The following is an 18578-nucleotide window of genomic DNA, read 5'->3' as shown; positions in this document are numbered from 1 at the left end:
CTTAATTTTAATCTAGTCACTAGCTCCACTGAATTAAGAGCACAACTCATGGGCTCAAAGTTAAGCAAATACTTAAAGCATTTTATTGACTCAGTTACAACTACTAGATCAGAGCGTCTTCGGGCTGCTTCTCAGACACTGCCAGATTTGTAGTTAAGGTGAGACTAGAACAAGTGTTGACGTCAAAGCAAGCCCTGCAATTCTGTAAAAGCCAAGGGGCACATGAATTGCATGTCTTTGCAGAGGTTCCTGGATTTACATGTACTAACCTTGGAGCCTCTTCCTGAAATATAATAAATAATTTACAAATTCCACAGCTCTGTACAAATATTAATTACAGCGAGTCTTATTACACTTCCTTAGCAAAACTGAAAATAAATTGTCCAAAGCCAGGTGTTGAGTGGTGGAGCTGGTAACACACTTCTAATACCCATTTGTTTGCTCCCTACTTTGATTTGATATCTGATTCAAAGATCTAGACACTCTGTTTGACAAATCAGACTCTGGGCTGAGGTTATCGCATTTAAGCTAATCAGTCCTAGGTGGAGGAGCTGTAAAATTCTTTTTTTTTTTTTGGCCTTTAGTTTCCAGGGAGGGGAGTAGGTGATGCACTTCTTTTTCATTTAGAAACATACTTAATGTAAATTTATAGCTAAAGAATTCCCTATAGTGAAAGTATGTGTTAGAGACAGTGTTGTGAGTACAAACTCCTCCCTTGCAGATCCAGAGACCATGCACATCTCATTTGAGAGGGGTGGGGAGGGACTCTCTTCATTCAAGCATGTCCCTAGTTTTTCTTCATTACCAGAACCGCACATCCATCCTCATCTCTGCCTGCTCAAGATGCTGTTACTCCTGTGTCGTCATGAGTACGTACATCCTTCTTAGTACACAAGTTGTGAGCTCTAACACTTTATAATATGAAAAATCAGTCTAAACATTAGAATCCAAAGCACTTCTTTATGAATTAATTAGCACCACAGTACATGACCTCTTAACTAGATTGTGGTCTGTAATTTTAGGGTTATCATTAGCAGCCCCTATAAAACTGGTACAATAGGTTTGTGAACACTGCCCTCCAACCCAGAGTAATAATCTTCCTACAATTGTGTTCATTGTTGTTCTTTAACTGTGGGGAAAAAGAAATATATCAATTCAATTGAATGAATCTAGTAGTTATCTCTCCCTTCCTATCTCGTATTAAGAAATTACAGAGCATTATTCATAATATGTTTGGTAAAGGCAATAGTAAAAGGTTGGTGTAGAAAAGAGGTACAGCACATTTTAACAAAAATATCCATGAAATTTGGTAGGTAGAAAGCTTTTATAAACTCCATTTTCTGCTAGGTTACTGTATTAGAAGTCTCAAAGCCTCCTCCAGTTAAGGTTATTTTATTGTTTGTATTAGCACATATGCCTTAAGAATGCAAAGAGCATTTCCCACAGATCGGCTCATAAGATGCAGCACAAAGAAAGGGCCAATGAATCTGTTTGTTACAGTCTACTTAGTGAAGCTATGACTACAATACTCCAGTGCTGAAGTCAGTGAAAAGACACCAGCACAACGCAATCCAAGGAAAATGCAAGCTGATACAGCACAAAAGATTCTTTGTTTAAGAGCAGCAGAAATTTCCAGCAACTATCTGTACAAAAATGCACGATAGAAGAGAATGTAATTAAATAACAAAACAGACCCAAACCAAAAGAGAATCATTATAAACCAGGACAAGGACACTTTGTTTTTAAGTGCACACAATGAATTTTAAAGATCTTTCTTCAGAAGGGGCAATAAAGTATTATGGAGGAATGACACATTTGATGGATGGGAGGGTTCTGAAAAACCACATTATCAATTACTTTTTCATGTTTGGCTCTGGTCCAGTAATTTTTATTTGAACAGGCCACATGCTAGCATGGTTTTGATTGCAAGAAGTGACTGACTGTTGTTAGAGAGGGTACTATTCATTTGCTATCTTCAGCTTTACTATATCCCTCCTTTTTCTGATACAGACTTCGTTATGGCAGGCACCGTTTCAATACTTAGAAGTAGTAAAAAAAAAAAAAAAAGGAAAAAACAAAGTCTGTTTAGTAAATTACTTCCTGTTTTGTTTTCAGCCACCTCACATCAAGTTCAACCCAAAATATCTTGCAGGTTGTTCAGAAAAGAATTGATTTGATTGCCCCTAAAGTTTGTTTCCGAATCAGTTTGACCCTGTGGGTTGTATCCTTTCTCTCTTTTATACCAGTGTTCATCCAAAGCAGTGCCATTAAACCCAATGAAGTCACTTGAGCTACAAGAAATTAGGGAGTAAATCCCCATTCGCTGTTTTCTTAAGTAAATTTTACAGAGGTTCGGGAGATTGCCTCATCAAAAGGATTAGTTATCAGGAAAAAAAATAACTGTTTACCTTTGAGACAGGTGTGGGTTAAAGGACTGGCTGATACCTGGAGTACCTGGAGTAAGAATCACTGCATGTATATCCATTTACACAGATAGAAACAGTCCTTCAAATAACAATAATTTCCCCTTTACTTTCTTTAACTGTGGATTGTGAAGGTCCATTCGCCAGCACCCAGTGAAAAGAACTGCATTTCTTTACACTCAGTTTTCACTGAGACCAGACTTTGACCCCTACTATAAATCATACCTAGAACACAGGACAGAGTCTCACCACTTCCAGAATCCATTTTGCTCCACGCCAGGAGACTGATGGCAGCTCTCCATCCCATGGAAGATACTCTGGACTCCCCATTGGGCTCCTCTCTGGTATTGGGGGCAGGAAACAAAAATGTTTCAAGGACAGGAAAGGCAAGGCTGCGACTTGATGATGTAATTCATGCTAGGAGAGCATGAACTCTCAACTCTCCAGACACAGGTGAACAGGGATAACAGAAAGGTAACTTCACATGCTGCTTTGACATAATCTGGTGACTTGGCAGTATTTTTCACATCACCCCAAAATACGTATATAATCCACAAAAGCCTAATGTTGACCATTTTCTGAAGAAAGGATTGCTGACTCCATGGATATGTCCATGTCCATATATAGGGTCACTGTATGTTAATCCATTAAACACAAAAACAGAAGCAGAATGCATTCAGTGGTTCTCAAAATCCATTTACTGTTTAAAAGTTTCAATGCTGGAATACAGTAAAAGTTCAAAACTGCCCAGACTCCTGTAAGACAGCAGGAAGTTTACATTGCAACTAATAAATTTACTTGAAGCACATCGTCTCAACTATTTCTATTGTGAATAATAACCGTAGAGGAATTATTCTTCCCATTCCTTAGGAAGGAAAAGTGTATTTAGATAAAAACCCTGGTTGCTCATCAGATGAAAACACACTGCCGTCAAATTAGAGTTTTCCATTGTTTTAGAAGAATAAATATATATACAGCAGCTATATGTTGAAATCAGTCTCTGCTAAACACCTTAATCTTTTTACATAGTAATTCCATAGCTACTAAAAGAGGTGTGTACATCTTACTCATAAGTGTTGCTCCTAAGAAAGGTGTAAAGAAAATAAAACTGTTTCACAATGCACAGTATCTAAACTTCTGATTCCCTGTGCTTGCTGAGTCTGCAGTACAATGACAGCATGCAAGTCAACTTCAACATATAATTGAAGATTAAAAGAGAAATGGTGCCTTTACCCTTTCAGAGCAACCAGGAAATTTGCAGTATATGACGCGAAAAAGAGAAGTTTGAAATCTTATATACACTCTGAAAATAAGTTAAAAATCTTTTTTGAGTTTTTGCCTTAGTTAATATTTTTGTGCTGCTCAGTTTACTCACTTTTGCCAATGTACAGAAACATTAATAAGGCCAATATAAAGAACATTAAAGATATATTACACTCAGTTTAAATTATTTTTCTTTCTTTTGGCCTCTAACCCTTCAGTACAGCTTTCCTCATCCTACTTAATGCACTTTGAACTTGCAAAATTAAATTGGTTTATGTAGCTTTCTTGCATGACAAAATATAAATCATTTGACAATGTTAATTTCCAAACAGTGATACTTTCTCTTTTATCAAAATTAAATGACTTAAAATCCCTTTTCAACTTAGTATTTCCTTTTGAAAAGCTAAAGTTTTGAAAAATGTGGAATATTTATTGCACCTAAGAAATCTTGAGTCAAAGACTTAACTCAAAGAATTGGATATATTTAGTAATTAATATGTGCCAGAGGCTAAATAGTGACTTTCATTAACGGTGTTGCAAGGGCTGGGAGAACTTTCTTTACCTTCAGGGGCATGGACTGCATCCTGGGTAGCAAGAAGGCATGCTAAATCCATTCTCCTTATCTTCTAATATTGCCAGCAGACTCCTAACATTGCAGTAAGCACTGAAACCTGGTTAGAGAAGTTGAAAGCGGGTGAAATGGTAAGCTGTGTGTTTTCATACAGTCATTGCTCCTGAGAGGGAAATCCTTGTTCTTCTTACACTGGGGGTAAACACAAGGGAGGCTGTGTCGTGTGAGCGGGTGACTTCTTCCGTGTTATATCAGCACTTAGATGAGCCCATACATTTTCTTGTGAAGCCACCTATTAATTTTTTGGAAGCTAAGAAAGCTTTGGATCCAATGCTGCAAATAAACTGGTGAACTTCAAGTTACTGAGTTTAACACGGTTCCTTACGAATAAAGTGTACTAAGAAATATTGTATTCTCATCAGGGGTATAACTTGTTATCTAGCTGCAAAGTGACTATAAGGTGTAATTGTGTGAAAATGCTTTGTTCAGGTCCAGCTTTTTGTCAGTTCAAACTGTACTGCACTCATTCTGTGTTTATTGCAAGCTAGGACATTGCCACAAGATGTGGGAGAAACAGCCTTATGGCTGCATCCATGTAGAGAATGTTGCAGGTGGGCCTCAAGACCAAGCCACTCCCTTGCAGAAAGTGAGGGGTGACTAGGTAGCACTCATATCTCAAACATGATAAAAAGGCATAAACGCAACTTAATGATGGCATAAGACTTTACGAGACTTCTCCGAGGGACTTGTGTTTTCTTCCTGAAGAATTTGTCATGGGTTTGCCATGGAAAGAAATATTCCTTACTGCTAGTTCATAGATTTCAGTGAGAAAGGGAGCATTGTCTAGGAAAAATTACTTTAATTTCAAATATCTGCCTAAGCCATTCTGCACTGCGTAAGTTTACAAATCCAGCTTCCAGTACATGATAGGCCCTAAACTGTTATCCTTCCTGCAGAAAAAACTTCTGTGGTCTTTAACAGAAGTTTTCTTGCCACATCCCGAGTGAGTTTCTTATAAGAGGAATTGTGTCATGGCAAGAATTTTGCATGTAATGAATCAAGCGGAAATAAACCAAGTAAGACCATGAATCCAAAACACCAACGCCTAGAAAATAACTAAATAAAATGGGAGTTTCACAATGTTAAAGAATGTAAAGACTTCATTGAAAAATAGTTTGGAACACACAAAACTCTTGTTTTGTGAGAGAGCTCCATATAAATCATTATCTTATACATAGTGTCATTAATTCTCTTAATGTGCTTACTAGCTACAACATATACCTAAGGTCACTAAAGACTAATTTAGAAAGTTGTAGGTCGGGAGTTTTAAAAACATACTGAGACAGGGTCACTTCATAGCACTTATAAAGCACAAGAACATAAACCATGTGTCATGCTGTTACATTCTCCTACCAGTAAAACCTGGCTTAACACCATAATTAAAAGTCTTAAGCAGAGAGAACTTGGTGCCAATTCAACTGAAAAAATTCACTGAGTTTATCTTTTTGAAAGATAAGAAGACCACTTGTTACATAGTGCACTTACATATGTCTACTGATCTAAGATTTACTCTGAGGCATTTTGAACTGATTGATTTATCAGTTTAACACCTTTACTTTTGTGTGCGTCTGCACGTGAGTACACAGTTGACAAAGCATGGTGACCTAGTAACTTGGTCCCAAAATAAACCGTAATAAGTTGCAGTGCTAGGCACAACTCTCTTGGTCTTCAGTTACAGTCATTCCAGGTAGGAAATCTGTAGGGTTACATACAAAATGGCCTCAGGATTGGACCCTTTCTTAAAGGTCCTCTGGCACAGACTCTGAAAGTGGCTTAGAAAATCTAAGGTGGAAAACACAGTTTCTTTTTCACCTATCCTGTACAATAAATATATAAGCATGCATTGTTCTGTTCATTTCAGACCTTAAACTTCAAATGTACTCAAAAGCAGACTAGTTCTGAATTAATAGGACTGAAATAACAAGCTGCTTTTCTTGGCAACAGGAGTAAAAGAATGGATGGGATGTTTTGCAACCCCTGGCTCCTCTGTGATATTTTTTAAGGGTTCTTCTACACCAGTCAAAACTCAGCACACTTACTGTGCATATAAAACTGCCTAAATATTTCTTGCAGTCGATTCACTCATGAGAAATCTTTAGCAAGATGTGTAAAACATTTAAAAACTACCTTCTCCACTTGCTACATAATAGTACAGGTTATATAACCTACCATAAAAGATTTTTCATAAAAGAAGGAAAAAACAAGGAACTTTAAATACAAAACAGCCTGTATTTAAAGACCCATCAAGGCTGTGTCAGAAGTGACACAAGATAAAAAAACAGAATGACATTGACATTCTGATCTTAATTCACATAATTTAAAAGTGGCAAGTTATAGTGCACTTTCTCTTAAACTTCTGGCTTTCATGGATCTTGCCAGAATGCTGCAAAACTGTGCAAAAATACACAGTGATTAGTTACATGAAGACTTAAGTATATAGATACATACATCTTGCTAGAGCTTAGCAAACTAAACTCTGCCCTACTTCTAGCCACACAAACTCACTGAAGACTGATGGGCAAGCAAGAGCGAACAGTACAGAAGCTTTGATGAACACCGCTGGTAAATTGCCCTCCAAAAGAAGAAGAGGGACTGCTTTGGCCAAAAAGCTGTACTTGTTTGCCTTCTAAGGCGTTGAATACCTTTCCATTTGGAGCTCTGTACCTCATGCCAAACTCATGCAGGGTGACAAGGAACAACGAATCCTGCTATTATTTTCAGAATTCAACTTCTTCAGATATACTGTTTATTTTACAACTGGACTCATCCTTCTCCAGGTTGCAGATTTGATGGTAAAATCTGCTGAGCTCACCCATCACGTTTCCAGAGATGCCTGTGGCTCTGCAGAGTGAGTTGTTCTGTTCTCTGCTTGCACAGCTTTCAAGCACTTGGGTGACAGGCATTTAAGCATTTGCTGATTTGACAGCCATACGTCTGAATGTCAAGACTTGACCCTGGCACACGGTGAATGTCCTCTATTTCAGAGGAGTTGGAAGCACTCTGCCGCCTAGTGAAGGGGGTACTCATGACTAATCTTTTAAAACCATTTTTGGTGCTGGAAGATTTAGACACATGAGAAGCAGTGTTTTTGTCATTAGGCAGGTGTTTTATCTCCAAATCTTTAAACAATATTTAGAGGTCTAAATCCCACTGGAACACTGATTATGAACCTGGTAAATATGAAAATTCCAGCAGAAAAGAAATATGCAAGTTGGCTGAAGGCCGAGTATTGCAATACCTAACACGTAGACATTTTTGGTGGTATAAAAACAGAAGGTGAGAGGGACATGTTTTCGTCCATTTCCCAGCAGGCCACCTGCCATTTTAGGCAAAAGATTGCTTCAAAAGGATTCAGAATCAGTTGCCACAAACTGCTCCAGGTGATAGCAGTTACAGCACTCACCATGGAGGAAGCAGATTGTGGTTACAAACTCTACTTCAGAAAGAGCAGGAACTTCCATCCCGTGCCTCCTGCAGCTCTGAGCCCTAGGCAGTGGTGGAAGATGGATGCCATGACTACCTTCGTCAGCACCACTCTGCTTCAGACTCCTGAGCTCCTGACTACTGGACCAGTCCTCGGAGGTCACATCAGCAAGGCAAAACCTTGGTGGCAAAACCTGGGTGGCACGTCCCATCAAGGCCTCAAGGTGCCCAGCGACTGCAGGCCTTAGCCAGAGATCTGTGGGCAGCAAAGAAAACTTATGACCAAAAATCTAAGTATATGTAATTTAGCTACCATTGTTAGGGCACTAATTGCCAAGTGCAAGTTTTGAGACTATAGATTTGGAATACAGGCATCAAAAATGACGTGGCTAAACTGCATCTGTTTTGCATGCAGGTTTAAACTGCAACTCATCAGGAATACAAACTGCTGGAAAGCACATCTGAGCATGACAGGCACAGCCAGAAAAAAAAAAAACAAACAAACTCCCAAAACAGTCTGAGCCTATCCTTCACGTGTGCATCGCCGCATGGCATTGTCTGCGGAGAGGCTCGGCAGAAAAACTGTTTTGGGGTCTTTTTCGGACACAGCACCACTAGGTGCAGGATTGGGTTTTAGGGGGAAATCAGGCCTTCAAGTTACAGCTTGCCAGCGGCAGCAGAGCGCGCAGGCCGGGGAAGACTCTTTCTGGAGCCTGCTCCCCAGCCTGCAGACCACAGCTGCTGGCAAGGTGCAGACGTAGCTACCGGAGCCTCCCTCTCCGCGAGTGATTTCCAAGCCTGTTTAGTGCACCTTCAGAGAGCGGGCCCTTGGGACCCGGCCGCCCTCCTCCCGCCGGACGACAGCAGAAAACGCCCGGTCCCACCCTTCCCAGCACATCATTTCAGGGGGGGTCAAGCCTTTCGGCCTCGCTCCCTGTCACTGCGGCCCCTCCCCAGGGTGAAGATCGACCCCCTTGAGTAAAGCCAGCAGGAGAAGGGGGAAAAAAAAAAAAAGAAAAAAAAGCCTGAAATAACGTCGCATTCAGCGACCGTTAACACGGCACGGGCCGCGGGGCCCGACGGCACCGGGCGCGGCGAAGGAGTTCCAACGGCCAGGGGCTGCCCCGCCGGCACCCGCCTCGGCCTCGGCGCCTTCCGGGCGTACGTGCTTTAAAACGGGCCGCTGCGAAGGGAGGCCTGCCCCGGCACCGGGCAGCCTGGCGAGGCGAGGCGAGGCGAGGGCAGGAGGGCGCCCGCCCCCGCCAGCCGCTCTCGGGGTTCGCCCGTCCCTCGCGGTAGGGCGACGCGGGGGCAGCTCCCCCCGCCTGCCCCCGGCGGCAGCGCCGCTTCTTCCGACAAGACCCACGACGGGCCGGGGAAACGCGAGCCCGGAGTCGGCGGCCCGCCCGCCGCCGCCCGCGGGGATAGCAGCACACCGCGCCTGTCTCTTTAAGGAGACGCTGCCCCACCAATTAGCGCGCGTCCCCGGCGGCGCGGCCGGCCAGCGGTGGCCGCGGGCGGGGCCGGAGGCGGGCGCCCCCCGCCGCCCCCCTCTCCCGCCGCGCCACCGCCCCGCGCGGAGGAGGCGGCGGGAGCAGCGGCGGCGGCGGCGGCGGCGGCGGCAGCAGCGACAGCCGACACCGGCCCACGTTACTTTGATTGACGGCTGAACAAATGTTTCCCCTGTTCGAACGCCGGCGCCGCGGAACGGCAGCGATCTCGAGGCTCCACCTCGGGCGGCAGGCAAACAGGAGCGGAGAGGCGGGGGGAGCCGCCTGATTGGCTGCGGGCCCACGCGGCGTCAGGCCCCCACGTGGGGCCTGAGCCCGGGGCCGCCCCACCCGCTGCCTCCCTCCTCGGGCCCGTATGCCCATTTGTCAGCGGTGAAATGATGGGCATTAATACAGAACGGCGATTAATGTGCGGCCGCCGCCGATTGGTCGGCGGCGACGCCCTTCATGGGCGGAGCGGCGCGCGGCAGGGGGTGCGGGCGGCGCCGCTGTGCCCGACGGGAAGATGAGTCCCTGCCGCGGCGGCGTGCGGGCAGGGCCGGGAGAGTAGGCGCCGGGAGGACTGCGACTCCCAGGGTGCCCCGCGGGCGGCGGCCTTCCGGCTGTTGTGAATATGTATCAGCATGTTAATGACGAGCCGCTGCTAAATTTGGTCAAAGGAGTCACCTCGCCAGAGCGTGCTGTGGGAGCGGCGCGGAGCGGCGGCGGCGGGCCGGGCCGGGCAGGGCAGGGCTGGGCCGGGCGGAGCCGGGCACGGGGCTCCGCTCCGCGCGGGGCCGCCGCTGCTGCTGTTGCCGCCGCCGCCACTTCCCGGAGTTTGGAAAGACGAGGAGGGGAAAAAAGAGGGAGGAAAAAAAAAAAAGACATAAATAAAGCAGCGCGGACCGTATCTTCTTTTGCATCTTTCTCGCTCTCTTTTTTTTTTTTTGATCAAAAAACCCCCAACCAACCCAAAACAACCGAAAAGAACGAAAAAAAAGCGGTCAAGCAGGACGAGCGGGGCAGATGCGGTCCGGCCGGTAGGAGCGAGGACCGACCCGCCACACAAAAGGGCACCGCACCTCCGCGGCGGCGGCAGCGCCGCCCGCCCGCCCGCCCTCTCTCCCCGCCGGGGCACTCCGCTCGGTGCCGGGAGAGCCGGCGGCAGCAGTAAAAGTTTGCAGAAGGGGAGAGAACTGCTGGCGGGGAATCTCTGGCGGAGCGCGCACCGGCGCCGGCGGAGGGGCTTTCCCCGCCCTCCGCCGCCGCCTCCTCCTCCTCCTCCTCCTCCTCCTCCTCCTCTTCCTCTTCATCGCCCGCCGGAGCCCGCGCAGCGGCGGCGGCGCTCGGGAGAGCCGGTCGGCGTCGCCCGCTGACTCGCCCCCGGGGGATGTGGCAGCGGCCCCCGCGCGCCGCGGACGCCGTCGCCGCCGCCGCGCCTCGCTGCTGCCGGCGGTGCCCCGCCAGCCCCGGGGCGACGGGGCCGGGGCGTCCCTGCCCGCCGTCGCGGCCGCCGCGCCTGCAGCGCTGATCCCCGCCGCTCCGGCCGCCAGCGCCCCCCCCCGAAGCGGCGTGAATGATCCGCGACCTGAGCAAGATGTACCCGCAGACCCGGCACCCGGTGAGTGGCGGCGGTGGCCCCGCGGGCAGCGCTCCGGCGCGGGCACCGCGGAGTTGTAGCCATTTTCTTATTGTTGTCCGCCGCGTCGCCGCTGCCGCCCCGGGCCGGGGTTGGCACCTCCGAGTTGCCCCCGCCCGGTGCGCGGCTGTCCCGGTGCGCGGCGGTGCTAGCGCCCGCCCCGCGTCCCGCGGCTACGGCCGGCGCGGGGGGGGGGGTCCGAGCGGTCGACGCCTCCCCCCCGCGGCGGCTCTGCACCGTCGGCGGCCCCGTCGGGGCAGGAGCACGGGGCGCTTCGGGTATCGCGCCGCCGCTGTCCCCCGGGCGGGCGGGGGTCCGGGGGGGGCTGCGCCTCCGCGGAGCCCGGGTGCGAGGGCGGCGGCCGGGCGGGGGGAGCCGCGGGCGGGCGGGCGAGAGGGGGCGATTGAAAGACCCGCTGTTGCTTGCTTGCAGGCTCCTCACCAGCCAGCGCAGCCCTTTAAATTCACCATTTCCGAGTCCTGCGATCGGATTAAGGAGGAGTTTCAGTTTTTGCAGGCTCAGTACCACAGGTAACGCTGCCTACTTTGCCCGAGCCCCGCGCGGGCTCGCCTCTCGCCGCTTTCCGCCACCGCTGCCGGGGGGGACGGGGGGACGGCGGGGACCCCCCGGCGGAGCCCGGGCGCGGGGCGGACGCACCCCCGCCGGGCGCTCCTCCGCATCCCGCCGCCGGTGCCGGCCCTCGGGGCGGGGGGCTCTCGGGGGCCCCGAGCCGAAGGGTGCGAGCGGATTTTCTTGTTTTCTCCACGCTCCGGTTTGTGGTTTTTTTGGTTTTTCCGCTGGGGGGTGGGGGTGGATGGAAAAATGTGTGGCTGGCTGGGCTCGTCCTCTGTTTTTCTTCAAAATGCCGCTCGGGACATGCATCTTGTCTTGGCTCGGCCCCCTCGCACCTTTCATTGACATGTCAAGTGCTGATAACCTGGAAGTGAGGCGGCGAGCTATTTCATTATCCTTAGGTGGAAGAGCGCCGTGTCCTCAAAGTGACAAGTGACTTCTGGCAGGATTGCTTAGCGGGCTTCTGAAAAAAAACAAAAAAAACCAGCGGAGGTGTTCATGTTTACCACCTTGTTCTGTAAATTACCTGCAGTTTTCTTGCAGTTCTGTCATCAGTAACAGCAAAAAAAACCCTCAAAAACCACCACAAACCCCAAACAAAAAAAACCTAAACAAAACAAAAAAACCAGCAACTTTTTGCTCCTTGAAGTGGGGATACGTGTTTGATTTCTCTCTGGGTTGAGTGAAAGCAAGAGGTGTTTCTAAAACTCTTGTAAATAAAAACACCAAAACCCGAATTGCGGATTTGTAAGTGGCTTCTCAAACTTAAGTATTGTAGGTGTGAGCCCCTGTGTGCTTCTTCTGTGAGCCAATGTTGGTTTTTTTTTTTTTGTCAGAGAAAAACACTCTCCTGGGCACTGTATGCAGTTCGCTTAGGAGATGAGGATGTTGCACAGTATCTCGTGAAAGAGGAAAAGTACAAACCCCACCCTGAACTCTCAAGCAAGAGCTGGAATGCACATTTCTGTTTGTGTGTTGGAGAAGTGCTTGAAAAGGGGAGTAACCGGTGCTCGGAAGAATGTCAGTTTTGTGTTATGAAGTACCCATGCTTTTTCCTTTTCATGTCTTGAACAGTTTAAAGCTAGAATGTGAAAAACTGGCCAGTGAGAAGACAGAGATGCAGCGACATTATGTCATGGTAAGCAAGCTGCATAACAAATTCAAAATGTCTATTAGCTTGGTATACTGAGACTGAAATACATTCGGATTGCTGGAAGCGAACAGAAAGATTATACTAGCGCTGCTGTTGTTGAGGTTGCGTCAGTGCTTCCATTATAAATCCTTAGGTTCAGGGGTTTATAACTTGTTTGCAGCAGTTAGTTTCCGTGCGAAACCTGCTTTTTAACCTTTTAAGCAATTGGGGATATTTCTTCCAAATGCTAGCAGATTACTTGTCAGCCCTTTAAAGCCGTGTACAACTTTAGTAGCGTACCTGGGAATGATGTTTTCGCTTTTGCTGACTTTTCCCAAAGATCGTATCTCCGTAAAACGATTCAGAATAATATCTTTGTCTGTGATGGGAGTAAGCCAAAATTGAACATGTACACATACCAACCCGAAGCCTACTTCTTAGAAGAACTGTTGCACCTGGGCAGCTGGTTCATTGTTTTGCTAAATTCAGAATGTCAGGGATCTCAGCTGTGAAAGCAATTTCTTCAGTGGTTGTGATCTGCCTGGTTAAATAACGTGCATAGGAAGACATCTCTAAATAAGTAATTGTGTGATGGATCATGATAACTCTAGAGGAGCTCTTGCTATCTGTTCTCTTGTACATCTATGGAGGATTAGCCGTTTTCCGTATGTATGTGACAAGTAACACTCTTGTATTCACAAAAAGAGTAAATAACCTTGAAAAATTCTTAACCAAGAGCACAAGCAAATGTTAAGGCTCGCAGTTGTCGTTTTCATGCCTGATATGCCTAAGTCTTGGGGATTGTTTGGTACTAACATTGCACACTGAACTGAGTTTCCCACATCACTTGGGCACAACTGGACACACTTAGATTGGTGTATCTGCTTTGGCTCTGAATTTCCGTGCTCTTTTGTTTTTTTTGCATCCCTGCAATTTAATTGCAACTTTTTTGTGTTTTAATTTAAAATATTGAATAACCGGTCTGTTAGACATTGCTGATTTATATGTGTGTCTGGCTTCAAGACTTTGGGCGGTTTTTTTGGTCATCTTTTATGTGGGCTAAGGAATAAAATCTTGAACATTTTCTGTGTGGCTTTTTTTCTGCTTCTGATCTTTAACTCCGGTTGTGATTACTTTTCGTGATCTTTTGTCATCTGTTTTTTTCCTTGTTTTGTGTCTGTTCTTTGTAAATTTGACATGAAGCAATGTAGATAAAGCAAAAAAAAAAAGTTGCTGTGAAATGCTGTTTCAAATTCCAGGAGCTCTTCAAGACCAATAAATGTTTTTAGGTCTGTATGTCTTTGTACAGATGATGCTTGAGTCAAAGGAAATTTTGGAATAGTTTTCACAATTGCAAGGTCTAATAGAGTAATTTTCTTCTTTTTTAGTATTATGAGATGTCCTATGGGCTGAATATAGAGATGCATAAACAGGTAGGTAGAGAATTTATTCTGTGTAGGAATTCTCTGTGTAATATCTCCCATCAATCTTAAAGCAGATGTGTATTCTGTGTGACTTGCTTTAATTGCATGCTTGAGCGCATTGGAAATTTTTTTGTACTTAACCTGGCCCTGAAACTTCCACCTTGTGTATGGTATATGGGCTCTGCATAGGTTACGGTCTTGGCTACCAGTTGTGCATTATTTGGTTGACTTTCCACATGCAATCTCCGCATGTGCAAGTTGTCCTGTACTGCACGGGGAGGGTGTATGGGATGTAGGCATGGGTATGTGGGTTGTATCTTCAGATCTGTCTGACCTCGAACATTCAGGGTTTACCTTTTGGGATGATAGCTACATCACAAACGCATATTAGGTGTCGAGGGATTTGTATTTGCGTGTGGAAAAGACTGTTCTCATCGGTTAACCTGGGCTGATTTAAGCGGGAGCTACGGAAGCAATTGATGCACAGCCATGTTCCTTTTTCCCTCAGGCTGCTTACTCGGACCTTTGTCCAAAACCAGTGTCTTAGCATCTCAAACACGAAAGAGTAAATAAGCTTTCTGTGAGGATGTTAGCATGCCGGGTTTTGTGCCTTGAAGTCTAGCACTTAGGCCAAGATTACCAGGAGATTAGTCAGATGGAGCATGGTAGTGTAAATCAGAGTTTCTTATTCGGTGATGTGTGTTTTTACCCTTCTCTACAGGAGAATGAATTAAACATCTGACCTCTTTTCCAGTGAGGGAACTTTTTATATGGTGGAGTTTAAATCTGACAACTCATTTTAGCAAATGGTTGAGCAATTCACCAGCGTTGCTGGGGAGTGTAAACTGCAGAAATAAATAAATGGTTGGATGGGAGAAGGAAGACCATCTGAAAATTGGTTTGTACACATTTCTGTTCAAAGTTGGGGATTTGGAACTTCTCTGGGTTGTGGAAATAGGATTTCTTTATCTTAGTGAGAGCAGACATACAAGTCAAATGTTTTTTCATGTTATTTATTATTTATTGTATTTTGTATTCCATTAGCATCCCCATGCCACAGTACTGATCAGGGCCATTTGTGTTAGATGACATACAAATACAAAGATGGTGGGATTTCCTGCCTCAAAGCGTTTTGCATCCGCAGCTCCAAACTTACGGGAGCTTGTACATACATGTTATTTTACACACATACACATAGACCTGTGGAACTCAGATGTCCTCCTTACAGGTACCATGAAGACTCAACAAGTGCATTTAACAAACAGTTGAGAGGAAAAGGCTGTGATTGCAGCTGATCAGATTGTACATACGTGGTGACTCTCTGGACCTGATTCAGGTCATGGGTGCTGGTGGAAAGACTGGTCACTGACTCTCAGAAGTGCTGGGTCTGTTCTCAAATGAATAGCCAGATTGTTCCAGATCCCATTCAAAAAAACCTAACCAACCCAACAAAAACAACCAAAAAAAACCCCCCGAACAAAAAAACCCCAATCAGTAAAGTAGTAGATACGGAAACAATTCACAAAGACCAGAGAGCCCTTGCAGGCCACCTACATAGCAAATTCTTACAGGTGTTTGAAAGCAAGCATTGCAGTCAGACTGGTTTATATTTCTGGGTACCCTGTTTTTACAGCAGTTAGTTCTATGTAGACTTACACTGCACAAAATTCTGTGGGACAAAATCATCTTGCAAGTGCCGTGTGTAATTAAATTGTTTTAAGCTGGGGAAAAAAACCCACAGCGAAAGTCCTTTTGATTTCTAACAGCTTTACTTCAGAAATTGTGTACAGTTATGGTGATGGAGTCGTCAGTGATATTCTGGAGAAATTAAATACTTAGTTACAACTAAGTGTGGGGATTACAAAGGAGTGGGTTTTAATTAAACACCTTTTTTTCCATTACTGTTCAGTCTGTTCAAATTAGTAGTTTAAGTATCGTACTCTCATGCAAAACACTTAAATATTTTGTCAGATGTTGATTCACATGAGCTGCGGCTAAGAAACTTGTTCGCTATCATTCTTAAATCTGGTATCAATTTCATATCTCTCATGTCTCCCCTGCTATGGCCACAGTGTGGGTTTTTTTTCTTCCCTTTCTCCTCTTGCTTCAGCAACTGCAAAATATTTCCCATCTTGCTTTATGATCCCAGTGTTAGGGTCCAATTTGGTATATTGTATAGATAGAGTTGATTGCTCCATTTGATGTGCGCGAAGCTTTTTTAGTCTTCCACCTTAAATTCCATTCTCTTCCTTGCCCATTTTTGAATTTTACTTGGCTGAAATTGAGCGATTCACCGTTTTGTTTTTTCTCCCCCCTCCCGTCCCCTCCCCTCCCGTCCCCTCCCCTCCCGTCCCCTCCCCTCCCGTCCCCTCCCCTCCCCTCCCCTCCCCAGCTTTCTAAATTCAATCATATAAAAAATCCTGAGGGCAGTTTATCACATTATGAAATACAGACAGCCCTGCAAACCACCTACTTATTATATTTTCTGTCTTTTTTTCACTTTAGCACAGAGGCATATCTGTCTTTATTTGTTTTTCTGGGCAGACAGCCTTGGTTCCTCTCAGGTTCTTTTCCAGATGTACTTGCTGGATGCCCTTGTAATGGACAGCAGGCAATAATGCAGTGAAGTTGCCCTTCGGCGTAATTGGGCCTAGTTCTCAAGATCAGGTTAGGCTTATTCACTTATTAGATTTGCGTCTCAAAGGGTTCAAGAGCAGGACTCCCTGGAGTCCTTGGAAGTACCCTAGTAATTGGTGGCCCTGATATTTGAAACCTTTGTGTATTTTTCTGTTAAAGCTTCTGTTCTTCTTGGCTGCTCCCAGCCACAGAGTATTTATTTTTAGAGAAATTTTTCACTGGAACAGAAAATGATGGCTGTGATGGAGTCATGACTCTGTGACTTAGCAAATTGATAAAAGGATAAACATGCAGACAGCAGCAGTAGTGAGTGTGCCTCTGTGTTGGGGGCGGGGGGGGGGAGAGGAGGGAAGAGCATCTCTTCCCACCCCTCGTGTGATGCTCATCATCAGTCATCCTGTGTTGATTTTGATAGAAGACTATTAAAGTGAAACCTATGGGGAATTTGTCATTCTGAAAGGAAAGCTAATGTAATTAGTACCAATTAAAGTACATTTAGTAAATTGGATTTAATCTTAATTAAGCCTGCATAATGTTGCCAATTTTTAACAATTATGTTTGAGAACATAATTAATTTAAATTTTGGTAACTGAGTAAATAGCATTAGACTGGTAGAATTAGTCATTTGTATTTTTTTTTTAAAGGCAAGTGTGGGGTATGTTGTGACATGTGGTGTTATAGCCTAAAATACTAAGCTGATTTTTGATGTTCTGTACTAGGATCAATAGAGCTTCAAAATAGACACATTCTGAAAAAAAAGGCATTGAGTTGGCGGGTTTGTGGGTCACAGTATGAACATATACTTCCCTATAGTTTAGAATTTCAATATTAGCATAATTATGAATGTTTGAGTGTGGTCTGAAGATGCCCATTTCTTACTAAGTTGCTTTTTTAATATTTTTTTTTTAGAGGCTCAGCCGATAGTTCCTGAATGAATAGTTGATGTGCTGCTCTGTGTTTCTAACATACTGTTGCTACGTGGTGGTGGTCATTTGGTTTAATTTCTGAAATTAGGCTGTTTTAATGTTATGGTAAACAGTTTATTTAAATTGCTGTAATCAAACATGCTTGCTGAAGGTTTTAATTCAGAATTGTAATTATCACTTAAAATAAGTATCTGTATTTGGCTACAGACAACAGATATTTGTGAATGGGACTGGTGGAAAGCACAAATAGGATACAGCATTCACTTTTTACTTTGATTGTGTTTTTTGGAGGTGGCAATACATAAATTCTGAGTCACGCTTTTTGGTTAGACCTCCATCTCTGAACTAATTCACATGCTAGAATGTTGGATTTCAGCATTTTTGAAAGAAAATTCAGGTCTTTTCAGAAGCTGGGTATTAAAAAATAAATGAAATGACTTTTTAAGATCACAGTAAAAAAAAAAAATTCAGTCCAAACCATGTAAATTTTATTACAAGACTTGGGCAACAACCATTTGAGTGCTGCTAAAATATTAATTGGATAGAAATGAAAGGGCTCTGCTAGCTGATAGGATATCATAATCATAGCTGCAGTAGTCGATGGTAAATGATGATAAATGGCATTAGGAACCTTTTAGCAAACTGTAATAACTATGAGGAGGGAAGCAGTATGGATTTGCATTATATCTGATACCCTCTAGTACCAAGTGGATTGCCAATACTGCTTGTTTAGCATTTTCTAAGGGCAATAGGATATTGATTTCTGACTTACAAGGAACGGCTCTATTTTCACCATTGAAAAGTATTGCAGGTTGTTAAGAAGAAATTGACTTGAAGAGGCCTGACTGCTGCCCATCATGGAGCAAATAAAGCAAAACTGCCGAAGCATGGTGAAGCAGTGAGATGGGGCCCTCAGCAATTTGTTGCTATTAATTTACCATGCTCGACAGCAAATCAATCGGCATCTACTTCATCTGCTGGAGAAAATGCTGTCCAGGGCAGATAAAAGGCCCTGCG

General features: G+C 45.0%; 1 protein-coding gene and 1 long non-coding RNA gene across 4 annotated transcripts in view; one reads left to right on the top strand and one right to left on the bottom strand.

The window, feature by feature from the left end:
• Positions 1 to 3098: 3098 nt before the first annotated feature.
• On the bottom strand, positions 3099 to 8229 carry LOC128137771 (uncharacterized). The gene is made up of 2 exons (XR_008233832.1): positions 4249 to 8229; positions 3099 to 3178 (listed from the first exon to the last, which is right to left on the bottom strand). It is a non-coding gene; the product is annotated as an uncharacterized LOC128137771 (long non-coding RNA).
• Positions 8230 to 10384: 2155 nt separating this feature from the next.
• Positions 10385 to 18578, top strand: part of TLE4 (TLE family member 4, transcriptional corepressor) — a 99722-nt gene continuing 91528 nt past the window's right edge. For all 3 annotated transcript variants that reach the window (XM_052777140.1, XM_052777139.1, XM_052777138.1), the window contains exons 1-4: positions 10385 to 10851; positions 11302 to 11399; positions 12517 to 12580; positions 13963 to 14007. In XM_052777140.1, coding sequence (XP_052633100.1) covers positions 10807 to 10851; positions 11302 to 11399; positions 12517 to 12580; positions 13963 to 14007 — 252 coding nt within the window. In that variant the 5' untranslated portion in view covers positions 10385 to 10806. The remainder of the gene's footprint in view (positions 10852 to 11301; positions 11400 to 12516; positions 12581 to 13962; positions 14008 to 18578) is intronic.

This window comes from Harpia harpyja, chromosome Z (assembly GCF_026419915.1).
Source record: "Harpia harpyja isolate bHarHar1 chromosome Z, bHarHar1 primary haplotype, whole genome shotgun sequence".
Classification (NCBI taxonomy): domain Eukaryota; kingdom Metazoa; phylum Chordata; class Aves; order Accipitriformes; family Accipitridae; genus Harpia; species Harpia harpyja.
Note: the sequence above shows the minus strand (reverse complement) of the source record. Positions and strands in the feature narration are given on the sequence as shown.